Source organism: Notolepis coatsorum, assembly GCF_963971535.1.
Source record: "Notolepis coatsorum genome assembly, chromosome: 6".
Classification (NCBI taxonomy): Eukaryota; Metazoa; Chordata; class Actinopteri; order Aulopiformes; family Paralepididae; genus Notolepis; species Notolepis coatsorum.
Window position 1 is genome coordinate 155,637,032 of NC_140170.1, and position 23,022 is coordinate 155,660,053.

The following is a 23,022-nucleotide window of genomic DNA, read 5'->3' on the forward strand; positions in this document are numbered from 1 at the left end:
TCACTGACATTTACTCCACTGAGCACACAAGGTCACACAAGGTGAGCCCCAGTCAGCTTGTACACACAGGAGCTCGACCCCATTGACTTTGCATTGGTTTGTGTCTAACTATCCAGAGCTGGTATGAGGAACAGCGTGGGTTGTGCTGAGAAAGGACTCTACCGATCAACATCATCATTGGTAAACAGGAAATATGCCTATGGTTCCAAAAATCAGAACTATTCCTTTAAAATATGTAAAAGCTCTGTACATTTTGCAGCACAAGTGAAATATCATCCAGCATACAGCATGATGACTGTAACTCATAACCTAACATTTAAAACAAGAGCAATAGCAACAAGCACATTTTCGTACATTCATAGGCAAACAACCGTACCCTGACTCTTGGTGATGGTGTTCACACTGAGGTGAACGAGACCCTTGGCTCTCAGGATCTCACTGATCTTGGCCACCTGGGCATTGTAGGGTGTTAGGATGGCGATGTCTTTCTCCTCTACTCCTGCATGCTTGATCAACAGCAAAGCCACGCGTACCTGACAACAACATGTTCCACGTCCAGTTCATGTCAACGATGCTTTTTGCAACTGCCATATACTGTGTATACTGTATACTGTATATATATATTCATTCATTCAATTATTTATTTAATCTCGAAAGATCATTGAGAGCAGACTCTTATTTACAATGATACAGAGAGGAACAATACATAATAGAGAAACAATATAAAAACAGATCAGTTAAACAATTAAAATCAATCACAACAGTTACAGACAGAGGTGAAATGGTTGGCCATTATAGATTTTAACTGACCAATGGATAGTATTGAGTTTTAAGGTGCTTTGCAAAACATTCCACGTGTCAGGGCACAGAAGCTAAAAGCAGATTTTCCTAATTCAGTGCAAACTCTGGGGATATATATTATTGGCACAGCATTGGCAAACATTGGTGAAATGCTCACCGATTGTTCAGCTTCCTCTATGTTGGCCATTGAGTTCTCGTTGCCCCGCTCTGTGGAGACCACGAGGCCCACCTCCTTCCCCTCCACGTGGCCGAAGAGGATGGGTGTCGGGTGGGAAGACTGGTTGAGAAAGGCGTCGGTTCTCTGCTTTGTTCCCGTCTTGAGGTTCCCACCGTAGAACTCCTTGGAGGGGAACTCACATATGCGCTCTTGCTAAAAAAAAACAAATAAACAGAAATCAGATGAACAATCAGATGTTCGTTACTTTGGTGTTTGAGCGTAAAAACAGTGGATTGTTTTCACTTGCGCAAAGAAAATGGCCGCAACGGGGCGTTGTGACACACCTGAAAACAAAACTATAATTTCAGTGTGAGATGTACATAAAGTGTCCAAACTTCATTTAAAAAATATATATTTTTTTATATATATTTATTTTTGGGCTTTCTGTATTTTTCACCCATCCCAATTTTAGTCGTTATGCCAATTCCCTTGCTGGTCGTTGCGCGCATTGCCCCACTGTCGGCCTGGGGAGGGTGTAGAACTACTACATGCCTCCTCCGATACATGTGGAGTCGCCAGCCGCTTCTTTTCACCTGACAGCGAGGAGTTTCACTGGGGGAACGTAACGCGTGCGGAGGTTCACGCTATTTCCCCCAGATCCCTTCCCTGCTGAACCGGCCAGTAGGAGTCGCAGTTTACAACGACCAGGACACATACCCCACCGGCCTCCCACCCGCTAACACTGCCAATTGTGTTAGTAGGGACGACTGACCAAGCTGGAGGTACCGCTGACAGCTGGATTCGATCCCAGAGTCTCTGCGGTGGTAGGCGAGTGCTTAGTCCATCCAAACGTCATTTTGTGTGAAGTCCACGCGCCGTCTTACCATTCTGTACTGTGTGTTGAGCATCAAGGCTTTTTCCATGTAGCGCTCAAACAGAGAGGTCTTCATCCCCAGCCGAGCTACCAGGTCACAGTGGACAATAGGCTGCAGCTGCTTGTGATCCCCCAGTAACACAATCTGGAAGAGGATATTGTAAATATGATATTGGCCATCGTTACACTCTCGACGGGAAATCCATTGGCTTACACTCATTTACAAAACAGTCCTTGGTCAGACCCATTATTTAGTCTGACCCCACCCCCTCATTTTATACACTTGTTAGAATTGTCACCTACTCCCTGTAACACCAGAGCTGCTCATCATATCTCGCTAGATGTTCCACCGTGTTAACACTTACTTCGGTCAATCCTCCTTCCAATTTGCTGCTCCCAGCAGTTGGAACGAGACGCACAAGACTTTGTCCCCTCTCCCTGTTACCCTTCGAGGGGGCCTATTGTCCTCTCGCCAGGCCGTCAATGTAAACAAAAATGTGTTCTTAATTTACCTGCCTGGTTAAATAAAGGTTAAATAATCTTTTTTTAAATATGATGGGGGGGCATCAGTTCTGCACCAGTGGTAAACATAGCAATGTACAATCCTCCCACAAGCAGCTGTAGCCTTATTATTTTATCATCAGCCAATCTACCAGATCCTGGCCAGAAGACTGAATGATCATCTTAATTCGGTTGGATTTACTTTTTTTTTTTTTTTTTTTGATCTTTTTCCCCCTCCTTTTTCCTCCGATTTTCTCCCATCCCAATGTTAGTCGTTATGCCAATTCCCAATCCCCTTCCTGGTCGCTGCGCACTTACCCCCCACAGTCGGTCTGGGAGAGTGGAGGCTATCACGTGCTTCCTCCGACACACGTCTAGCCAATCAACCGCTTCTTTTCACCTGGCAGCGCGGACTCTCACTGTGAGGGTGTAACGTGTGGAAGGATCACACTACCCCCCTTAGATCCTATCCGCGCTGAGCAGGCGCCCCGACCGAACTGTAGAAGTCGCTGTTTACAACGACCCGGACCCACCCCGCCAGCTTTCTCACCCTCTAATACAGCCAATTGTATTAGTGTGAACGGCCAGCCAAGCTGGTGACAACGCCGGAGCTGTGAGCTGGATTCGAACAGGCGAATCCAGCGTCTCCGGTGTTGGTGACGGACGCAATCTCCGCTACGCCACCTGACCGCCCGGTTGGATTTACTTCTGTGTATATATGTTGTGTGGTTGCACAGTGATAAAGAAATAAAACAATTGAAGTGGTGTAAAAGCCATTTGCAAGCACACATTATTGCAGCAATTTATGTACGCTAGTGTCACATATTTACAGTATATTAGCATTGTAATCTGATGTAAAAAGATCAAATGAAGACATTACTGTAAATTACCTGTTGTGGTTTATGGGTGACAAGAGGGATGAAGGCTTCAGGCTCCGTTGCCATGGCGCACTCGTCAATGATGATTTGCTGTAGGTCTAGTATTGAAAAGATTGGATTGGACGCTGCCGTGCATGTGCAAAGGATGACATCGTGCCGCATCAACTCGTACTGACGAGCTTGCCAGAGAAGGGCTTTGTAGCTACAAATAAAGGTAAATAATGTACATTAAAAGCTGAATCAAATGCGAAAACTAAGCATGAGGCATATAATAACATGAGTGTGATGCCAAAAAGCAGTAGTGGACAGTAATTGTGTACATTACACAAACTGCTTACAAATACCTCTTTATCTCCTTGTCAGTGAGTTCATCCTTGCTTTGAATTCTTGCATCAAAAGATCGTATTCTATCAGCAAACGGGTTCTCTGGCCTCCGAATGCGATAATGCAATGTGATGGATCTGATAATAAATATACAGTTGTAACTTGTAACCATTATGAACCAGGATTTGTACAGGATCTACTTGCCATATCTGCCTGATTGATAGTTAACATACAGTAACTTAACATAACAATAGCGATAAAAGAGCATCATTTGTCTAGATTCTATATATATATAGTAGGGGTGTAACGGTATGTGTATTCATCCCACAACTTCACGGTACGGATGTCACGGTTCAGTACATTCAGCCATATGAAGAATATGTCTAGTTTTGTTGAGTTATTCTACTCCTAGTGCAATGTGCATTTGTCACCACAAGATGGTACTAAAGGATCATAATTAACGTCTGCGAGTGTGACCCTGGTGAGGAGGTGAAGGGTCAGAGAGCAGAGGTCAATCTACATATACGTGACAATGATCAATCGTTATTATACCAGCATTATAGTTCAAAATGGTAAACGGTCAAAGTTATCTTTTTGAATCTGTTATTATGCTACATGCAACAAGATGCAAAACGGCAAAGCTGATTCTGAACGAGTCGTGCATAATTTTGGAATCGTTAGCGTTATGTCATCTGTGAAGTGGACTTTAGCTGAAATAACCAGTGGAATAGCCATGCTTTTACAATTAGCAAGAAGAATAACAGAAAATATGGATTTCTTTAACGTTCAGGTCCCTGTCTCCCGGGGCCGACCAGGTTCTGGTCCGACATATCTCGGTTCTGTGTGGGTCCGGAGCTCAGCTGTCTTGGTAATCGCTACATGAGTAGTCATACAAATGTTTATATTTTGTCACTTCTTCTGATAATCTTTTAATCGTAATCGGTTCATGGTAAAAATTCAATGTAACTATCAAATTCAATGTAACTATAGATGGCGATAACGTTAGCTAGCTATTTTTGGATCTCGATAGCTCATTTGAGATATCATTAGCACCCTGAGCCATGCTGAAGAAAAACAAGACAACAACTACTTATCTCCACTGCCTTTAAGCCTCTAGATACCAAAGCAGACAGGACCAACTGTGTGTGTTCTCTGTTGTGTTTACCGCTTGATACACTACAGGGCCAGGCGGTACCAACTCTCTCATGGGGACGATACGACACTAGGTGGAACTACTGTCTGTTCAGAATAAATGAAAAGAAACCTAGCCTTATGCATTTGGGATTTCTGTTGCTTTTTTCCTGTTGTGCCAAACTCATACTGAACCGTGACGCCAAAACCAAGGTACGTACCGAAATGTGGCTTTTGTGTATTGTTACACCCCTAATATATTGTTATCAGAAGTGTTTTGACCTGCTTGTGAGTGATAGCTACTTGACCTCACTGTGAAAGGTAAATCCTACCTCAGGTGGCTGTTTGGGTTCTCCTCCCGCTTCCTCGATCGACGAGACAGCTTCAGGTTGCTTCCTGGGTAGGGAAACTCCAACATCTCCACTTGGTCGCTGTAAACTCGAAGGGGCTTCAGAACGTCCCTCAGTTTCACAAGTTGACCTTAGATGTAGTATATACAGAGGTGAGTTAGCCAATATTACAATCTCATTGCAGATCAGAAGACATTGAAGAGGCAAACTAGGATTTAGGGAAACTATGACATTAGTTTTCACAATTGTACATGACATCATAAAATCTGAGGTGACTTACAAGCGACGACATCCACTGATTTATTTGACGGCCCACAGTACAGAATGCACCGCCTTTTATGAGTACCATCATCAGGGTCTGGTCTGGTGTGTGGAACTTGTTGATTTAGCTTGAAGAACCAATACACCAGATGGACTCCAACCACTGTTTTGCCAGTTCCTGAAATTTTACAAATCAACCATTCACTATATGAGGATGATATGTGTTATCCATGTGATATATATAATAAATACATTAATGAAAAACGAATGAGCAATATGGCTGTCAAAAACAGTAACGTTTAGCAAAGAATTAAAGCTGCAAGGGCGGCTACGTGGCGTAGTGGGCAAGGCGCTCGCCACGAATGCAGAGACGCTGGCCAGCGCTCCACATTGCTTTCAGTTTAGCTGGTCGTTCATACTAATACACATTGGCCGTATTAGGGGGTGGGAAACTGATGGGTGGGGATCGGGGGTTGTGGACAGCGACTCCTACAGGTCGGTTGGTGCGCCTGCGCAGTAAAATCAGGAAGTGTCGGGGGCAGCGTGAGCCTCCCACGCGTTACTCCTCGCCACTGAGAGATCGAGCTGCGCAGGTGAAAAGATGCTACTGCTGTTACCTCAAGTACCGGAGGGGACTTGTGCTATGTATGACTTAGTCCACATTGCAGCCGGCTTGTGGGAGGCAAGAAACAGCGTTCGTGACAGGGGAGGGTTGAATTGGATGATACGAAATTGGGATGGGAGAAAAATATAGAAAAATGGGAGAAAAAGTGGATAAAAAAATAATAATTAAAGCTGCAGTAGGCAGCTTTGGAAAAATTAGCAAAAGTGAGTTTACCTGCTCAGCATTAATTTTAAATAACTTGTATTGCCTTGCCTTAAATAGCTGAATAAAGAAGAAAATGATATATAGCAGTGTGCAGGCTCTACTCCTACCATCAGAAAACAACAAAGTCACATCAATTTCACATGAGATGTACCTGGAGGTCCCTGGATGAGAGTGAAAGGGTTTGTGAGGGCCTCTCTCATGGCTTTGCGCTGGCTGTTGTTCAGATCTGGGAGAGAACCTTCTCTAATCTCAAATGTGGCTGGCGTCAATCTTGTGGCTCCAGGTGCTTTGTGGGGGGACATTTTAATTAAAAGCTGATGTCATCCTCAACCCGTCCTAACAACCATGTCCTATTACTCTAATGGACATTGCTATACTGTGCACGGGCAAATTCAAAATACTAAATGTTTATTAAGAAAACTCAAATGTTTGGATGTATTTATGTTCCACATACCTGAGATTGTCCTTTTGCCAAGAGAAATGTCCTTCACAAGTTGATTAGCTTTAGTGAGGTTGCTGATGGCATCCTCTTTGCGTCTACAAATAATAAATTAAACGTATATAATATATTATTATACATTGTCTCATCTACATCTAATTGTGTATGCTGTTGTTTGAAAATCAAATGACTTACACATCGGGTAACAGTTTGGGGATCAATTCCAAGGTGAATTTGGTATCCCTCAAGAATGCCCTACTAGGAATCTCCATGGACATGTGGTTTATACGGAAGTCAACATCCACGTGGTCCTCATCTTCGTCATCGACGTTGGTCGTAACACCATGAGCGACCCAAATGAGAGATGGAATGTCCATGAAGTCTGTGTCAATCGCGTCGGTTTGGAAACAGTGATCTTCGTCCCTCGTGCGAATGCACAAGAAACAATGTCTGAGGTCACACTCAATGGCCCACACTTTCTTCTTCTCACTTGGCAGCTGAAAGGCTCCGTGAAGACGTCCCTCCTTCTCCTGCCACGTCAGATGCACGTCTTCTATGACCACGCTGTCGTTTTCTGTCACGGCATTGGAGGCCGACTCCATTTCACAGAGTGGTTTCCATATCTTCTGATAGTCCATGTACGTGGGGTATGTGGCCTTCGATGGATGGAGGGCATATTTAGAGAAACAGTCGATGGGGTTCTTCGAGTGCTCCAAGCAAATCTCAAACTTGTCGTGTACGACCAGCATCTGGACCTCAGGAACTAGTAGTCCCCTCTTGGTGCCCGCGCCTAGTTGTACCTGCACCACATCACCGGGTTTCATCTTCACCCTCAACTCAGCGTAATGCTCCGGATCAGGATCGGTCCCGGACGTCTGTGCCGTAGCACTAAGCAGATTCCGTCGCCTGTCGCCAGAACCGGAACTGATCGTCTGGAGATTGTGAAGCATGCGGTCCCACTTCTCCTCTTTGATCGCCGACAGTGTCTCCAGCCACGCATCGACCGAGACCATCGTCACAAACGGATTGAGCCCCTCCTGTTGCAGATCGGCACGGATGTGTTCGTTTGTGAAGGAGTACACTCTTCGACACCATTTGAAAATCACAGAGTTGTCATGTTTATCGGGCCTCGGTTGGTCGGCTAACTGCATATCCCTGTACATTATTGGCAACTCGTCCGCGATTGACTGTCTGTTCAATGGGAAGGAGACCTTCAAACTCCTGCCAGACGGAGAGGCGTCGACGACGAAGGCCACCTTTCTCGCACTTCGATTTTTCAGCTTCGAGGCGAGATTCAAGCTTTGAGCTTTCCTTCCATACTTCGCTTGTTGATCGGATCTTTGTGAGAAGCTCAGACAGGACAGTTCTATTTCTTGAGGACTGTACTCAACTGTTCTTCCTTTAAGAGCCGCATGCAGCGCCCTCTGCACGATGACATCGACATACCGGCGAATGGGCGAGGTGGCCCACGTGTAGCTGTCAAGCTGGAGGTCATGGTGACCAATCCGAGACAGGTGGGAGGAGTTGGAGCGTAGGGTATATGCTTTACGAGTGGACTTCTTCAGCTCAATTACCAGAGGCTGTAACTGAGGGTAAATGTCAACTGTTGTCAGCAGATCCACAATTTGGTAAATATCCTGGCCTGTAAGTGCTGACTCAAGGCACTTCATGACAGATGTCATGATGGAAAAGGACTCTGGAGACTCAGCTGCTTGAGTTTGGTGAAAAGCTCCCCGGCGGTGACTGGAATCTACGGCATCTTCCCCTCGCTTCTCGCCGACACCGTCAATGTGATCAGTTGCGTACGTGAAATGAATGGAGAGCGGAATCAAAGAGGCAAATCTTTCCTTGAACTGGCGAAGCCTCTCAGCGGTCGGTCTCTCCTGACATCTGACCGGGGTGCAGTTCACGGTGTCCGCGTTGCTCAGGAGCAGGTCGGTGACCGCATGGTTGTACATTATCATGAGCTCCTCCACCATCCTGTGTGATCGTCTCCTGCCGACCGTGATGAACTCGTCCGGTATCTTGTAGCACCAGTCGTCCTGTTTCCTGGCCTTCCTGTGGACCTGGGAGAAGTGGCAGGCCACGGCGACACAGCCCTCCAACGTATCAAACTGTCGCTTCCCGTCGCTTCCGATGATGTCCTCAGCTTTGTTGTACGACAGCTGTCTGTCTGAGCGAATCACGGAGAGATGAAAATTACTTTGCACGATGCGGTCGGTTTTCTTCTCGATCTCTACCATCAGCGATATGGTGTTTCTCTCCTGTCCAGGTAATAGGCTGAAATGATGGGAGCTTAAACTTTCTGGAAACATGTAAACAGGCACTCCTCCAGCAGGAGGGTAAAATGTTGTTCCATTGTGCTGTGCGTATTTATCCACGTTGCTGTCCTTGTTCAAAATGGCTGCCACGTCGGCAATATGAACGCCAATCTCATAGTGGTCCCCCAAGTCTCTTACACTAATTGCATCGTCGATGTCCTTAGTATGTGCAGGGTCAATTGTGAACGTTGTTATTCCTCTGTAGTCTTTCCGATTCTTTACGTCTGCATGCTTATCCTCAATCATCTTGCAGTCATTTTCAAGCGCCACAGGAGGAATTCTTTGGAGCTGATACTCGATATCCAGTATTTCAAGCCCGGCTTTTAAGGATGTCACTTTGGGAAGCACTTTTACAACCACTCCTAAGGGATATCGGAATCCCTCGCGCCACTTCAGGACTTTGACTATGAAGAGACTGTTCCTTTTTGATTCCTCGTTTATCTTCACAAATCTTTCAATTTGAAAATCTTCAAGTTTGCGCACAGCAATGTGGTTCGGTTTGTCTTTCCAAAATGGTGTAAAGATTTTGGAAATGCAGTTGTTGATTGGTGTCATTACCTGGCCATCATAGCTATCGAGGGTGCAGACAAACACCTTCGAGGCACAGTTTTCTTTACTAAGCACTGTTACAACTCTCCCATTAAGAGGATGACAGCCTGTGTCCACAATCTCCACATCAACCAGATCTCCAGGGAAGGAAGAACCCATGTTCATTCGACCTTTGATGTCAATGCGGAGGGAAGGCTCATCAAGAGGTATGGCATAGCCTGAATCGTACCGTTCCATAATGAAGGTGCATCGTCTGTAATTGTTTGTATGTCTCTGGGTGGAGTTAGTTGGACTGGACACAGTCACTTCACACCGGTCAAGTTCATGGACACTCTGTTCCCCGTGGATAATATTGGCAGGTATTAGGCCTTCAGATGTTAGATCTACCCGGACATCATTATCTTCATCAAGAAGCTCCCTCATGATAGGATCATCATTATCATCAGGTATCTCGGATGTGGATGATTCACTGTCACTGTTGTCCTCTGCATGACACTTGATGAATCTTGAAATCTCTCTTGATTCCAGTGCCAAGAACTCCTCATTAAGAGTGTGTGGACTTGCACTCTGTTTGTGGATACAGTGGTCTATGTAGCTCTTCCAGATTCTTGAGCACTTCCCAAAGTTGCAGAGGGCAGCGGCGTCCCCGATGACAACCACCTGGGACTGAGCCCTGGTCATGGCTGTGTTTAACACGCAAGGATCGTTGAAGAACTCGGGACAGTGTGAATCAGATGACAGAAGGTGGTCACAGGTTTGTTTGTTTATAACAGCTGTTATAATGACTGCTCTGAATTGTTTGCCTGTGGATAAACCAAAATAACAATGTTAAAAAAAATTTATCCATAAAGTAATCAAATAAACAAAATGGTCTTTTAGGTTTTTACAAGTACCTTGAACATTTGCCATATTTTCTACAGTCACTCCCTTAAGCTTTATCTTCCGAAGTTCTTGTCTTACCAGTCTTACCTATGTGAAGGAGAAGAAAAACAAAACAATCAAACATCAGAACAGAAATAATTATTATCTTTTTCTTAACTTGATCTTAAACATCACAATTGGGAACAGAAGATAAGATACCAATTTCCTCTCTGTTCGTTCAGTAGAAAGTTGCAAGCTAGCCTAGCTTGGCACCAATGAATGGAAGCAGATACCCACTGTATCCACTTCCGTTCATTGGTGCTAAGCAAGGATAGCTTGCAGCCAAATACCTTTCTACTGAACGCACAGAGAGGAAATTGGTATCTATCTTCTAGTCTGACTCTGGAGAAGACGGTAAGCGCATTTCCAATAATGTTGTGTGTTCCTTAAAATAAAAAGAGCATCGTTGGAATTTCAAATGCACATTTTACCTGGGCTCCCTCAGAGAGGACACATATGGAGCTCTGGTCCTGATGTCCCCATGTGGACGGCCAGTTACTGAGAAGGTCCTGCACTACCTCAACCACCGCAGTAGCTTCATCTACGTTATACCATGACAGAGAGCAGGCAGACAGGGCTTGTCCTCTGACGTGATGGAACCTCAGGGGGTGGTCTCTCGGATGAGCTGGAACATTTCCCACGGCCTTGATGACATCCGTCTTGCCAACGTAAAAGTGCGTGGAAACAAAGTCCACTATTTCTTTCGTCGAGCGGTAGTTCTCGCTGAAGATGATCCTAGTTCTCAGGGCCACGTCGCTCTTGTGGCCTTGATAGTAGTGGAACAGTCGATTCAGGAGAGTGCGATCGGAGCGCTGGTCGTCCTCCACGGAGAAGAGCTTGGGTCCCATCTGCATGTGGTCTCCGGCGAGAACGACTCTGGTGTTTGGCCCGGCTAGACCGAGAGGCATGAGGGCTTCGCATTCCAGCATCTGGGAGGCTTCGTCGATTAGAATGTGGGTGAAGTAGCCAATAGGGAGCTTTAGTTGATGCAAGTGTCTCGCCATCGCAGTGGTCGTTATGACTATCCTGTGGCGATCCAACGTGTCTTTATCGGGCAAGGAGAAGGATTTCCCGTCTTGGGAGAGATGACAATACTGCAAAGTGATCTCATCTGTAGACTTTATTGACACTTCCTCTGCCTTTATTCGTAGAGGTTTGGCTTCATGATGTCCGCATCGGAAATGCTCATGAAAATACTTTGTTAGATACAGATCTGCAGAGCTAAAAGACAAAAGAAAAGATTCCTTATTATATGTTAACGGTTAATAGGATGTTAATGACTTGATTGGTTATACATTTCCTTTGTATTTAGACACCAGGAAGTCCCATTGAGATTCAAAATCTCTTTCCCATGGGATACCTGACCATACATTGCAACAGTGGTTACAATTGAATTGGTTATTTAGTATATTTGAGTTACCCAGTTTACTGTACCAGATTATAACTTATAGGTAATGTAGGGTCAAGTTTTCAGCAAACATTAAAGGTCCCATGAAATCAAAATATTTAAATGTTTAAATTGTCTTTTATCACATATGTCTTGCACTGATTGTCACGTATACACCAGTATCTGTCCCGACAAAAAAGTTGTTTTGTAGGTATTCTTAATGGTATCTTAAAGTTTGTATGTAATTTTCTGGAATACAGTCATTTGATTCTCAGTCATCCTGCACACAGGGGCGTATACTAATTTTGCGTCCAATTAAATGCTTTTCATTGACATTTACACCTTATTGTAACTAAGTTAGCACTCTTTAACTAAATTGTTCAAATGTTCAATGTTAGCTTGCTAGCTAATGGGGTGACCATAATGCACATTCAGCGCTATTGTCTACTGTAAATGCCAATCAATAAGCCAATAAGTCCCTCCCTAGCTTCCAGTTTTGACAGGAAATGCATAAATATGTGGAATCACATAGCATTCTGCTAGCCGTTTCATGGGAACTTTAAAATGTTTACATTACATTTACATTTACATTTAGTCATTTAGCTGACGCTTTTATCCAAAGCGACTTACAAGTTCTGTACGACAAGCCATCAGGAAGGGCACAACTCTATCAGCTGAGCAACAATGTTCATCAAAGTGTTGAGTGCTACAGTGTAGGTTAGTTTATTAGGACAAGTGCATGACAGTACGGTTAGTTAGGGTTAGATTTTTTATTTTTTTTTTTTTTTAATTCAGATAATGGTTGAAGAAGTGCGTCTTTAGTCGACGGCGAAAGATTGGACGTGATTCGGCTGTCCTAACTGGGGTGGGTAGTTCATTCCACCATTGTGGGGCAAGGACTGAGAATAGGCGACTTCTCTTTGATGACCCTCCCGGAGCTTGGATAGGAGTAGGTCTGAGGCGGCCAGAAGATGCAGAGCGTAGGGGTCTTGAGGGTGTGTAGTTAGAGACCATTGACCGGAGGTAGGCGGGAGCCGTTCCCTTTGCCACACGGTATGCTAGGTCAAGGGCCTTGAAGCGGATTCGTGCAGCAATGGGGAGCCAGTGCAGGTCCCTAAGAAGTGGGGTGACATGGGCCGACTTCGGTAGGTTTGAGATCAGGCGGGCCGCTGCGTTCTGAATGAGTTGAAGAGGCTTAGTGGCAGTGGCCGGGAGGCCAGCGAGCAGTGCATTGCAGTAGTCGAGGCGGGAGATGACTGTTGATTGGACGAGGAGTTGGGTGGCTTCTTTTGTCAGGAAGGGGCGTATCCTTCTGACGTTGCTCAGGAGGAATCGGCAGGTTCTGGTCGTCGCTGCGATGTGAGCAGAGAAGTTCAACTGGTCGTCGAGGACAACACCAAGGTTCTTGGCGGTCGGGGACGCAGTCACAGCTGTATTCTCGACTGTGATTGAAAGGTCGGTTAGGGGGGAGGATTTGGCCGGCAGGTGGAGCAATTCTGTTTTGCTTAGGTTCAGTTTGAGGTGGTTGGACGTCATCCAGGCTGAGATGTCGGACAGACAGGCCGAGATCCGCTCAGAGACGTGGATATCTGAGGGAGGGAAGGAGAGGAAGAGTTGAGTATCGTCGGCATAACAATGGTAGGAGAAGCCATGAGACGTGATAATGTTACCCAGTGATTTAGTGTAGAGGGAGAAGAGAAGGGGTCCTAAAACCGAGCCCTGGGGGACACCCGTCCGCAGGGGGCGGGTGGCCGACAGGGTCCCTCTCCATGACACTTGGTAGGAGCGGTCATTGAGGTATGATGACAGCCATGTCAGCGCAGAGCCAGCCACTCCCATTCCTGCGAGGGCCGCAAGGAGGATCTGGTGGTTGACTGTGTCGAAGGCTGCAGATAGATCTAGGAGAATCAGGACAGAGGAGAGGCCTTTCGCTTTTGCTAAGTGAAGTGTCTCTGTGACCGCAATGAGGGCTGTCTCTGTGGAGTGACCAGTCCTGAAGCCTGACTGATTAGGGTCTAGGAGGTCATTCTGTAAGAGATAAGCAGTAAGTTGGTTGGATACAGCACGTTCAAGTGTTTTAGAAAGGAAGGAGAGAAGAGAGACAGGACGGTAGTTGCCTATGACGGTAGGGTTCAGGGTTGGTTTTTTTATGAGCGGCGTGACTCTGGCTTGTTTTAGGGAGGTGGGGACCACCCCCGAGTTGAGTGAGGAGTTGATGGTTGCAGTTAGGAATGGGAGGATGTCTGGTGCTATGGTCTGGAGGAGTGGGGAGGGTAGCTGGTCCAGCTGGCAAGTAGTCGGACGGTTTGACGTTACCAGTGTCAGGGTCTCTGCTTCTGTAATGGGAGAGAAAGATGACAGAGTGAAGGATGAGGTTCTCGATTCAGCATTTGGAATGGGTGGGGGTTGGGAGAAGGAGCTGCGGATGTTCTCCACTTTTTCCTCAAAGAAGATCGCAAAGTCTTCGGCAGAGAAAGATGAGGGAGGGGGGGGTGGGGGGGAGTGAGGAGGGAGGACATGGTAGCATGCAGTTTGCGAAGATTCTTGGCAGAGGCCTCGATCCTATGGTGGAAGAAAGAAGCTTTGGCATTAGTGATGGTTTTGGAGAATGTTAACAAGAGGTTGTGATATGTGTCGATGTCAGCAGTGAGGCGTGACTTTCTATACTTCCTTTCAGCTGCTCTCAGGACCTGTCTTTGTTCTCTCACTGGATCTGTCAGCCATGGACTGGGTGGGGAACGGCGGGCAGGTTTCTCAACGAGGGGACAGAGCTTGTCGAAGGAGGTTGCAAGGGCTGAAAGGAGGGTGGAGGTTGCCATCTCTGTGGAGAGAGCAGAGAAGGTGTCACTCAAAGGTAGAGCGGATAGTATGTCAGAGGAGAGGGTGGAGGGGGATAGGGAGGGCAGGTTGCGTCTGAGTGAGACTGTTTGAGTTGGGGTGAAGACCTTTCGGTTAAGCATGAGAGTTAGTGAGAAGGATATGAAGGAATGGTCAGATACATGTAGGGGAGTTACCGTGGTGTTAATGATGCTGGAGTTACGGGAAAATATGAGATCCAAGGAGTTGCCTGCTTTGTGGGTGGGAGGCATGGCAGTGGGAGTCAGGTCAAACGATTGTAGGAGGGAGACTACTATGACTGACTGAGATGAGTCAGGCAGGTTGAAGTCGCCCAGTAGAAGGAGAGGGGTACCATCTTCCGGTAAGGAGCTAAGAAGCATGTCCAGCTCATCTGTGAAGTGATCGAGTGTACCTGGAGGGCGGTAGAGTGTAACAATGGTGAGATTGAAAGGATTAGAGACAGATACTGCATGATATTCGAGAGAGGAGAGTGACAGTTCTGGGAGTGGTGTTACGTTTGTAGCCCATGAAGGAGATGTCATGAGGGCAGTGCCTCCACCCCGTCTGGAAGGTCGAGGTGTGTGAGTGAAGTTATAGTTTGTAGATAATGCTGCAGGTGTTGATGAGTTATTGGGGGTTATCCAGGTCTCAGTTAGAGCCAGGAGCTGCAGATTTAGACTATGGGCGTAGGCAGTAATGAAGTCAGCTTTCTTGACTGCTGATTGACAATTCCATAAGCCTCCCCGTACTGTGACAGGTGTATTAGTGGCTGTAGGAGGGTAGGAGAGATTAGCCGGGTTGCTAGCAAACTGGCGTGGATGGGTAGAGTCAGTTCTGGAGGAGCAGATTGTGGATATAGGTATGAGACACATTGTCTTGTCAAGAGTGGCAGGGAGGAAGTAGAGAGATAGCAGTGTGGGAGGGAAATATAGGATTATGGTGTACTTAGCACTGGGTGGATCGGTGGATCCCTCTGCGGAGAACTCCAGGAAAACTCCTCCTCTTTGTCCCTCTTCGTTTCTCGACGCTTCGCTGACGCTACACCAGCAAGCCTTTAAATCACTATCACTATCACTATCACTAATTAGTGCTGTCTTAACACCTGGCCCTTAATGGGGGCACTTAACAAAACAAAATGGCCGTTTTAAACACGCCCCTTTAATCAAGTCAGCTGGTTCCTCACTTTTAAGATTCACTAATAAACTTAAAATGGCTTACCCTAGTTTTCAGTATAAAGCAATGTATTTACAATATGATGTTGATTTAAGTCACTGTGATTCACCTGTTGGTACAGGTGCAGATTAGTGTCCTGTTCTGTGGCTGTAATGTCAGTTCCTTGGCTGCATTCGCAAGTGTAAGAGTCTTCCCAGTTCCAAACGGTCCGTATATGAGGAACGGTGCTTTGTTCAAACCTCCCTCATCTTCAACAATTGCATCCATTGCTGCTTGTTGTTTGGAGTTGAGTTCGGGAAGCCGTTTCTTTCTCACAGTGGAATCGGAGAACTTGAGGTCCGGTATCACTCTCTCTGTGTCTGGAAGGAGATCCACCGCTTTGTGCATCTCACAGAACCAAAGGCGGTTCAATCTGAACTGAACTTCTATGTTGCATGTTTCATCTGGCTTCAGTTTAAGGGCAGAACAGCATTTTTCAGGAAGCTGCAGATGAATCAGATTTCCACTGTACTGCAGGATGCTTGCTTCGTGGACCACACTCTGTTTCTGAGCTGAGGAGGAGATCGGTGCTACAAGAGCCGAATGGACCCTTCGTTTCAGTAACCATCCTTCTGAAGTGTTCGGGCAAAGAGCTTTGGGGACTTCAATGGCACAGAAGAGCTCCCCTTGAAGAGCAAATTTCATTCCAAACTCAGGGTCTTGCAGGACGCTTGACAGGGTAAAGGCTCCTCGAACATTTAATCTAAAAGTAAAAAGAAAATTCCATACATTTTCATCATCTATGAATGTAAAGTTACAGACAATTTGTAAAAAAAAAAAAAAAAAGAAAAAAGAAAAAGAAAAAAGTTAGATGATACTGTTACCTGGAAATGATCTGGTCCTCTGCCCATTCCTCGTCGTACAGAAAGCTGTGCATTCTCTCCTTGTAGTTCAGGTGAGTCAGGGGTGTGTGACTGTCATCACTGGGCTTATAGTGAAAACTCATCTGTGGAGGCTTGTACTCTTTTAACAGCTCTTCCTGTTCTTCGGTTCTGTCTAAATACGGGACGATAACTCTGTTCCCCCGATGCCAGCGCTCAACACTTTGAGAGGAAGGGCCGCAGTTCAGAGATGGTTCTTCAACACTTTGAGAGGAAGGGTCACGGTTCAGAGACGGTTCTTCAAGGCTAACGGACGACGGCTGTCCAACCCTGACCCGGAGCTTCTGGAGCAGCACTGGTCTTGTGTCGAAGTCCAGCACCAACCACTGCTCGTACCGGCCTGGGTTGATAGACTTGAAAGACACAGTGATGTCATAGCTCATGTCTGTGGTTTGGAACGCCTCACCTGTGGAATAGGTGCAGGGCTCAGAGCTGGTTTCATCGAGGGAGAACGAAGCTCCTGGTTCTTGTTTCAGCAAGGCCACTACCACAAGGGGTTTCTGACAGAAGAAAAATTAAACCAGAAAACTATTAAAGCATGATGAATGAATGATCATTGCATTTATATCGCGCTTTTTTCTAGACAGACTCGAAGCACTTTTTTATTTGTATTATTTATTATTATCTTTTCCCCCCGTCTTTTTCCGTTTTTCTCCCATCCCAATGTTAGTCGTTATGCCAATTCCCAATCCCCTTCCTGGTCGTTGCGCACTCTACCCCCTACCGTCGGTCTGGGAGGGCGGAGACTATCACATGCTTCCTCCGACACATGTGTAGCCAGCCCACCGCTTTTTTTCACCTGGCAGCACGGACTCTCACTGGGAGAGTGTAATGTGTGGAAGGTCGCACTACCTCTCCCAGATCCTTCCCTCGCTGTGCAGGCGCCCCGACCGAAGTGTAGGAGTCGCTGTTTACAACAACCAGGACCCACCCACGCCGGCTTCCCACCCGCTAACACTGCCAATTGTGTTAGTATGGATGGTCGGCCAAGCCGGAGGCACCACAGCCAGATTCGATCCCACTGGCTCTGTGGTGGTAGACAGACGCTTATGTAACGGAGGTACCGCAGTATATCCACAGTCACGATGGTACAAGTAGTTCAGTGGCTGTGGATGGTAAGTGGTACTGCAAGTAAACTCACTCCCCAGAGGCATCCAGACCCGGAAGCAAGAAGTGAATTCACTTCTTGCTTAGTGGTCTGTGATGCCGCCCGCGACGCGGGCGTCCGGGGTTCAACTCCCACTCAGGGCGATCCCTTAACAGGGGTCGAATCGACTAAACACAACGCAGACAAGATCACACCGGCTACATGTGGTGCCGTGACCCGGATGCCCTGGGTGGAGTGAGTTTAGGGGGGTGAGTGTAACGGAGGTACCGCAGTATATCCACAGTCACGATGGTACAAGTAGTTCAGTGGCTGTGGATGGTAAGCGGTACTGCAAGTAAACTCACTCCCCAGAGGCATCCAGACCCGGAAGCAAGAAGTGAATTCACTTCTTGCTTAGTGGTCTGTGATGCCGCCCGCGGTGCGGGCGTCCGGGGTTCAACTCCCACTCAGGGCGATCCATTAACAGGGGTTGAATCGACTAAACACAACGCAGACAAGATCACACCGGCTACATGTGGTGCCGTGACCCGGATGCCCTGGGTGGAGTGAGTTTAGGGGGGTGAGTGTAACGGAGGTACCGCAGTATATCCACAGTCACGATGGTACAAGTAGTTCAGTGGCTGTGGATGGTAAGCGGTACTGCAAGTAAACTCACTCCCCAGAGGCATCCAGACCCGGAAGCAAGAAGTGAATTCACTTCTTGCTTAGTGGTCTGTGATGCCGCCCGCGATGCGGGCGTCCGGGGTTCAACTCCCACTCAGGGCGATCCCTTAACAGGGGTCGAATCGACTAAACACAACGCAGACAAGATCACACCGGCTACACTTAGTCCGCTGCGCTACCCGGCCGCCCCACTTTTTTACAATGTAGGGTGAAAAAGGCCTCCTTCACCACCACTGTGTAGCACCCAACCTTGGGCTACGCAGGCTCAAAGGCTACCATACACTGGCACCAGGTACACATCACACTACACAATGGCTGAAAGGCTCAGGAGACAGGGATTGATATCAGCCAATTAAGGGGGGGGGGGGGGGGTGATTAGGTGACCTTGATGTCAGATACAGAGAACGTCTGGGAACCCCATACTCATTGCGATAGACGCCCTCTTTAACGACCGAATTCAGTCGGAATTAGCTAAATTTAACGTCTCATCCGAAGGACGGCACTTGCAGCTGTACGGTGTCCCTATCACCGTAACAGGGGCATTGTTACTGCCAAGTCCAGAGGACAGAGTGCTCCCTGCTGGACAACAATACCACTTTCTGGCAACAGCCTTGACCAGGGCTCGAACCGGTGATCTTACAATCATGAGTCCAGAGCTCTATCCATGTAGCCATGCTACCGGACAAGCAATGTCTTTTTTTGCATATGTACTGTAGCAGCCTGAATATTCTACAAAGTATTCAGTAGTGCTAATTAACTGTTACTTTCTCTGTGTGTGTATAACGTGTGATTTACAGTGGACCTTTGGATAGCTCGCCCAGTCTAACGACGAAGTGAGGTGCTACTCTTCTCCAGATGCAGTATGGATTACTAGCAATAACATTGAGCCTTTGTTTCCCTTTCTGGAGCGGTCTTTGCGTGAGACCGGTGGAGGTTGCCAGCAGGGGGCGGAGTGCAGTGGTGGCAGGCAGAGCAGTGGAGAGAAGCAAGCAACGAGGAAGAGGTGAATCACCTGGAGGTGAGGGGAACAGGAAGCTCTCTTCGACATTGGACTTGGTCGTGAACGGTCGCAGCCACAACGGGAGGTGCTTTGGAATAGCCCCATTGAAGAAGTCAGTGGAGGGGAGCCCCGCCGGAGCGAGCGACGGGTGATGAGACATACTTGCTAGTGACGGGTTATCCTAGAAGTATCCGTGATAGTGTGTGAGTAAGAGAAACCGAACCCAAGGACTAACGTCTAAGCTAACGAGACTAACGTCTAACATTATCGGGTTATAGTAGTTACTGTGTGCGGTATAGTAGCATGCCGCTAACGGCTCCGTCTGACTTGAGTAGACTACCGGGCGTGAGGCGCTGAAGAGACCGGTGGTGTAGCCAGCCACGTTGCGTTAACAGTATAACCGAATAGCAGGAGGGTGCGCCGAGACCCAAAGCTTAGCTGTGTTTAACGTAGCACCAAGTATTAGCTCGCGCGACGGAAGCAAGTCAGCAACAGCAGCGGTGGACGGTAACCAGACGGTGCAGAGGACGACTCTTCCCACCAGCAGAGGACGCCATACAGCACGCTCTGCCCACTAATCACTGCCTGCTGCTCGCCCAACCTGCTGGCTGTGCTCGCGGATTGCCGACGCCATCTTGTCATCCGGACTAGCGGTGACAAGAGTGGGTCCGCCATCTTGGCTAAGTACTAACAGTACCACGTGTGTATCAACAGCAACGTCCATTGAAGTGAACGCTAATCACCAGTGTCTAAGGGGTACCCCAAACAATTTAAGCCGGCTTAGGTTAGGTTTTCTTTGGTAACGTGGGCCCACATTTATTGGTTATTTTTGTTATTGATTTATTGACTGTTTGATTCTGAGACTCCCAAAGTGTTTACGTTCTATGCCTGGGTTCCCCCAGTACAAGCGGGGTGGTTTTAATGTATTGAGCACTCGGTGCCTATGGTGGGAAGAGCTTCCCCTACATTAGTTACAAAAGCACCCGGTGCCATATGATTAGACATTAACTTTGTAATGTATAATCTGCCCAGGCTTCACTAAACATAGTTTTAATTGGGATCATTGTGTGTGTCTCTTTCTTTGAGTTCCATTTGCTATTTTATTCTCTGGGTAAATATTGTGACGGCATAATTATTTAACCCTTACACCCCATTTACAGAATAGCATTTGAAGGGTCTATACAGGTGGTCAAGGAAGGGTACTGCTTAAAGGGAAGCCCAATAATACTATTGAACTGACAGTCACTGGGTGTGGGAGGGCTGTCGGAGGTACTGAGGGAGTGAGGGTGTGTGGGGAGCTACTGCTGACCGCCTTGGAAGGCGAGGGAGACCAGAGTACCAGTCCCCAGGTTAGTAATTCCTGGGCCCCATCCACTCCAGCTGCAAGCCCTCCAGTACGACGTTCCGGGCCAAAGACGGGGGTACTTATAGGTCCAATACTATAGTATCCTACTACCCAGTGTCTGTGTACTATTACTCCCACAAGCAGGGATAATCCACCCTTCTACACATAGAACCCTTGCTGTCAAAGGAGGGGTTATAGCAGTTTCAAAACCTACCTCTGCCTTTATTTTCAACTGCCATTTCAGTGGGACATTTTCCATTTGATCCAAAAGCACTAATTCCTTCTCACAGCTGACAGTAACACCGGGTACCACATCTGACATCTACAGAACAAAATTAAAGGAAAGAACAGGTGGGAAAAGCATACACCTAGCAGAATGCTCTACAGAATTTTGTGTCAGAGAAGACTGTAGATGTATTTTTGTTAGTAAAAGTGGCTCATACAATTAGAGCTCTGTTGCTGCTTTCTCTGTACTCTCTCAGTAGGCCGTCCTGGTAGGAGAGTAAGCCTTGCTCATCAGTAGCAGTCATGTTCTTGCGTGATGCTCTGTCTCTCCTGTGCCATTCTTGCAGTTCGGCTTGTGAGTGAGCATATATGCAGTTGCTCCCGAGCAGACACGAGGAAGAAGCCCTTGAGAGAGGAAGAGTTTTGTAAAAACCTGTAAGTTATTTCAAGTTCTTGTTTTATTTGTCACATATAAAGTACATTACAGTGAAATGCTTGGTTCTGTATGAGCCCTTGAGAATGTGCTTCATACAATAAAAAAGTCCCAACACTATACAAATATACAATATACAATACAATACAAACTAAAGTACAACCTAAAGTAGTACAATGAAGTACAAATGCAGACAATAAGGTACAAACATTAAAAAAAAATATTTAAAAATGCAAAATGAGGTATGGATGTAGTGCAAATCTTTGTAATAAATAGATAAAAATGGTGTAGTGTTAAAAGTGCAGCCAAGCTCATTTAAAGTACAGATTACCTTTCACACAATTTGTACGCTTGATTTGTTGGAGGTGGGCTTCGAAACGTCCATTCCGTTGTCTTGCTGTGCGTCTCTTTGACTCTTTTGCTGTGCACTAATGTGTTACAGTGGTTCATGAAGTATCCCTTTGTAGGAAATATTTGCTCGCAGGCTTGGCAGTAATACCGGTCTGTCTGAGATGGAGAAACTGCCGCTCTTTGCTGCTGCTGCTGCTGCTTCTGAGTGGGGAGGAGTAGGACTGAGCGGTTGAATCCTTCCTGGCTCTCAGCTGTCCAAATAGCCCTTTCTAGATCACTGTGTGCAAACCAACAATTTCTATATGGACATGGTTTCCCACGGGTACAAAGAGCCCATGAGCTGACATCCTTTTGGGGAATTGGCCTGACCTCCTTAAACTCTACACTTTGCTTGTTGGACCCGCGAAGAACTAGAATTGGTTCCCAGCCGTGCCTGGGTTTCGATTTGCAAACTAGTGTGTTGCTCTTCGTGGAACACTTCCTCGGTGTGCTGTGAAAACAAGTTCGACAGCACTCCACAAACTCGCCGGGGAACCGCTGGTGGATCTGTTCCTTTCGGCCATAGTGGATCTCGCGGCTGCTCTGTTGAGGCAGGAATCCCCGCTTTTCTTTTAACCATCGGACCAGTTGGGAATAATCACATCCGGCTTGCTTCAGAATGTTCCAAACATCCATCTCCTCTGTGCTTCGGGCGTAGGTACACCTTAGTAAATGCCACGAGCATCCTTTTCCCTCTACGTAGTATCTGCATTTTGCGTACCTCTCGATAATGGGAAACAGCGGCATGGGAGACACAAGCCTCCATTTCCCTGGAACGCCTTTCTGCTTGACCAAGAGATGTGATGCCACACAGGCGTGCTGGGCATGAGGGATGAGGGAGTAAGTGATTTCTGATTCCGATGTGCAGCAAAGGTCGCAGGCCAAATGGGGATCGTACTCCTGTAGTAATTGATTGAAGTCTATGTTGTGTTCGCTGGGCTGCTGTGATGCAGCCATGTTGTCGTCTGACAGTTTGGGTCACTAGAAAGATAAGAATTTTCAGAAAATTCACTCAATTATTTGTAAATTGTCATATTCGTCATTAGTAGTTACAGATTAAATGGACTGCATTTATATAACGTTTTTATCCAAAGCGCTTTACAACTTGTGCCTTACATTCACCCATTCACTCACACATTCACACACCGACGAGGGAGGCAACAATGCAAGGTGCCGACCTGCTCATCGGGAGCAGTTAGGGGTT

At 46.7% G+C, this 23,022-nt stretch overlaps 1 protein-coding gene across 1 annotated transcript in view; it reads right to left on the minus strand.

The window, feature by feature from the left end:
• Nucleotides 1-22,775, minus strand: part of LOC311229705 (3'-5' exoribonuclease HELZ2-like) — a gene marked incomplete at its 5' end in the record, with an annotated part of 34,864 nt that extends 12,089 nt beyond the window's left edge. Inside the window, 16 exons of the mRNA XM_084315779.1 lie at nucleotides 377-533; nucleotides 959-1,171; nucleotides 1,843-1,977; nucleotides 3,224-3,413; nucleotides 3,556-3,672; nucleotides 4,999-5,146; nucleotides 5,297-5,455; nucleotides 6,258-6,392; nucleotides 6,561-6,643; nucleotides 6,741-10,218; nucleotides 10,309-10,384; nucleotides 10,768-11,557; nucleotides 15,844-16,476; nucleotides 16,598-17,154; nucleotides 20,985-21,060; nucleotides 22,540-22,775. Of these exons, the coding sequence (XP_084171905.1) occupies nucleotides 377-533; nucleotides 959-1,171; nucleotides 1,843-1,977; nucleotides 3,224-3,413; nucleotides 3,556-3,672; nucleotides 4,999-5,146; nucleotides 5,297-5,455; nucleotides 6,258-6,392; nucleotides 6,561-6,643; nucleotides 6,741-10,218; nucleotides 10,309-10,384; nucleotides 10,768-11,557; nucleotides 15,844-16,476; nucleotides 16,598-17,154; nucleotides 20,985-21,060; nucleotides 22,540-22,775 (7,183 nt within the window). The remainder of the gene's footprint in view (nucleotides 1-376; nucleotides 534-958; nucleotides 1,172-1,842; nucleotides 1,978-3,223; nucleotides 3,414-3,555; nucleotides 3,673-4,998; nucleotides 5,147-5,296; nucleotides 5,456-6,257; nucleotides 6,393-6,560; nucleotides 6,644-6,740; nucleotides 10,219-10,308; nucleotides 10,385-10,767; nucleotides 11,558-15,843; nucleotides 16,477-16,597; nucleotides 17,155-20,984; nucleotides 21,061-22,539) is intronic.
• Between the last annotated feature and the right edge of the window lie 247 nt (nucleotides 22,776-23,022).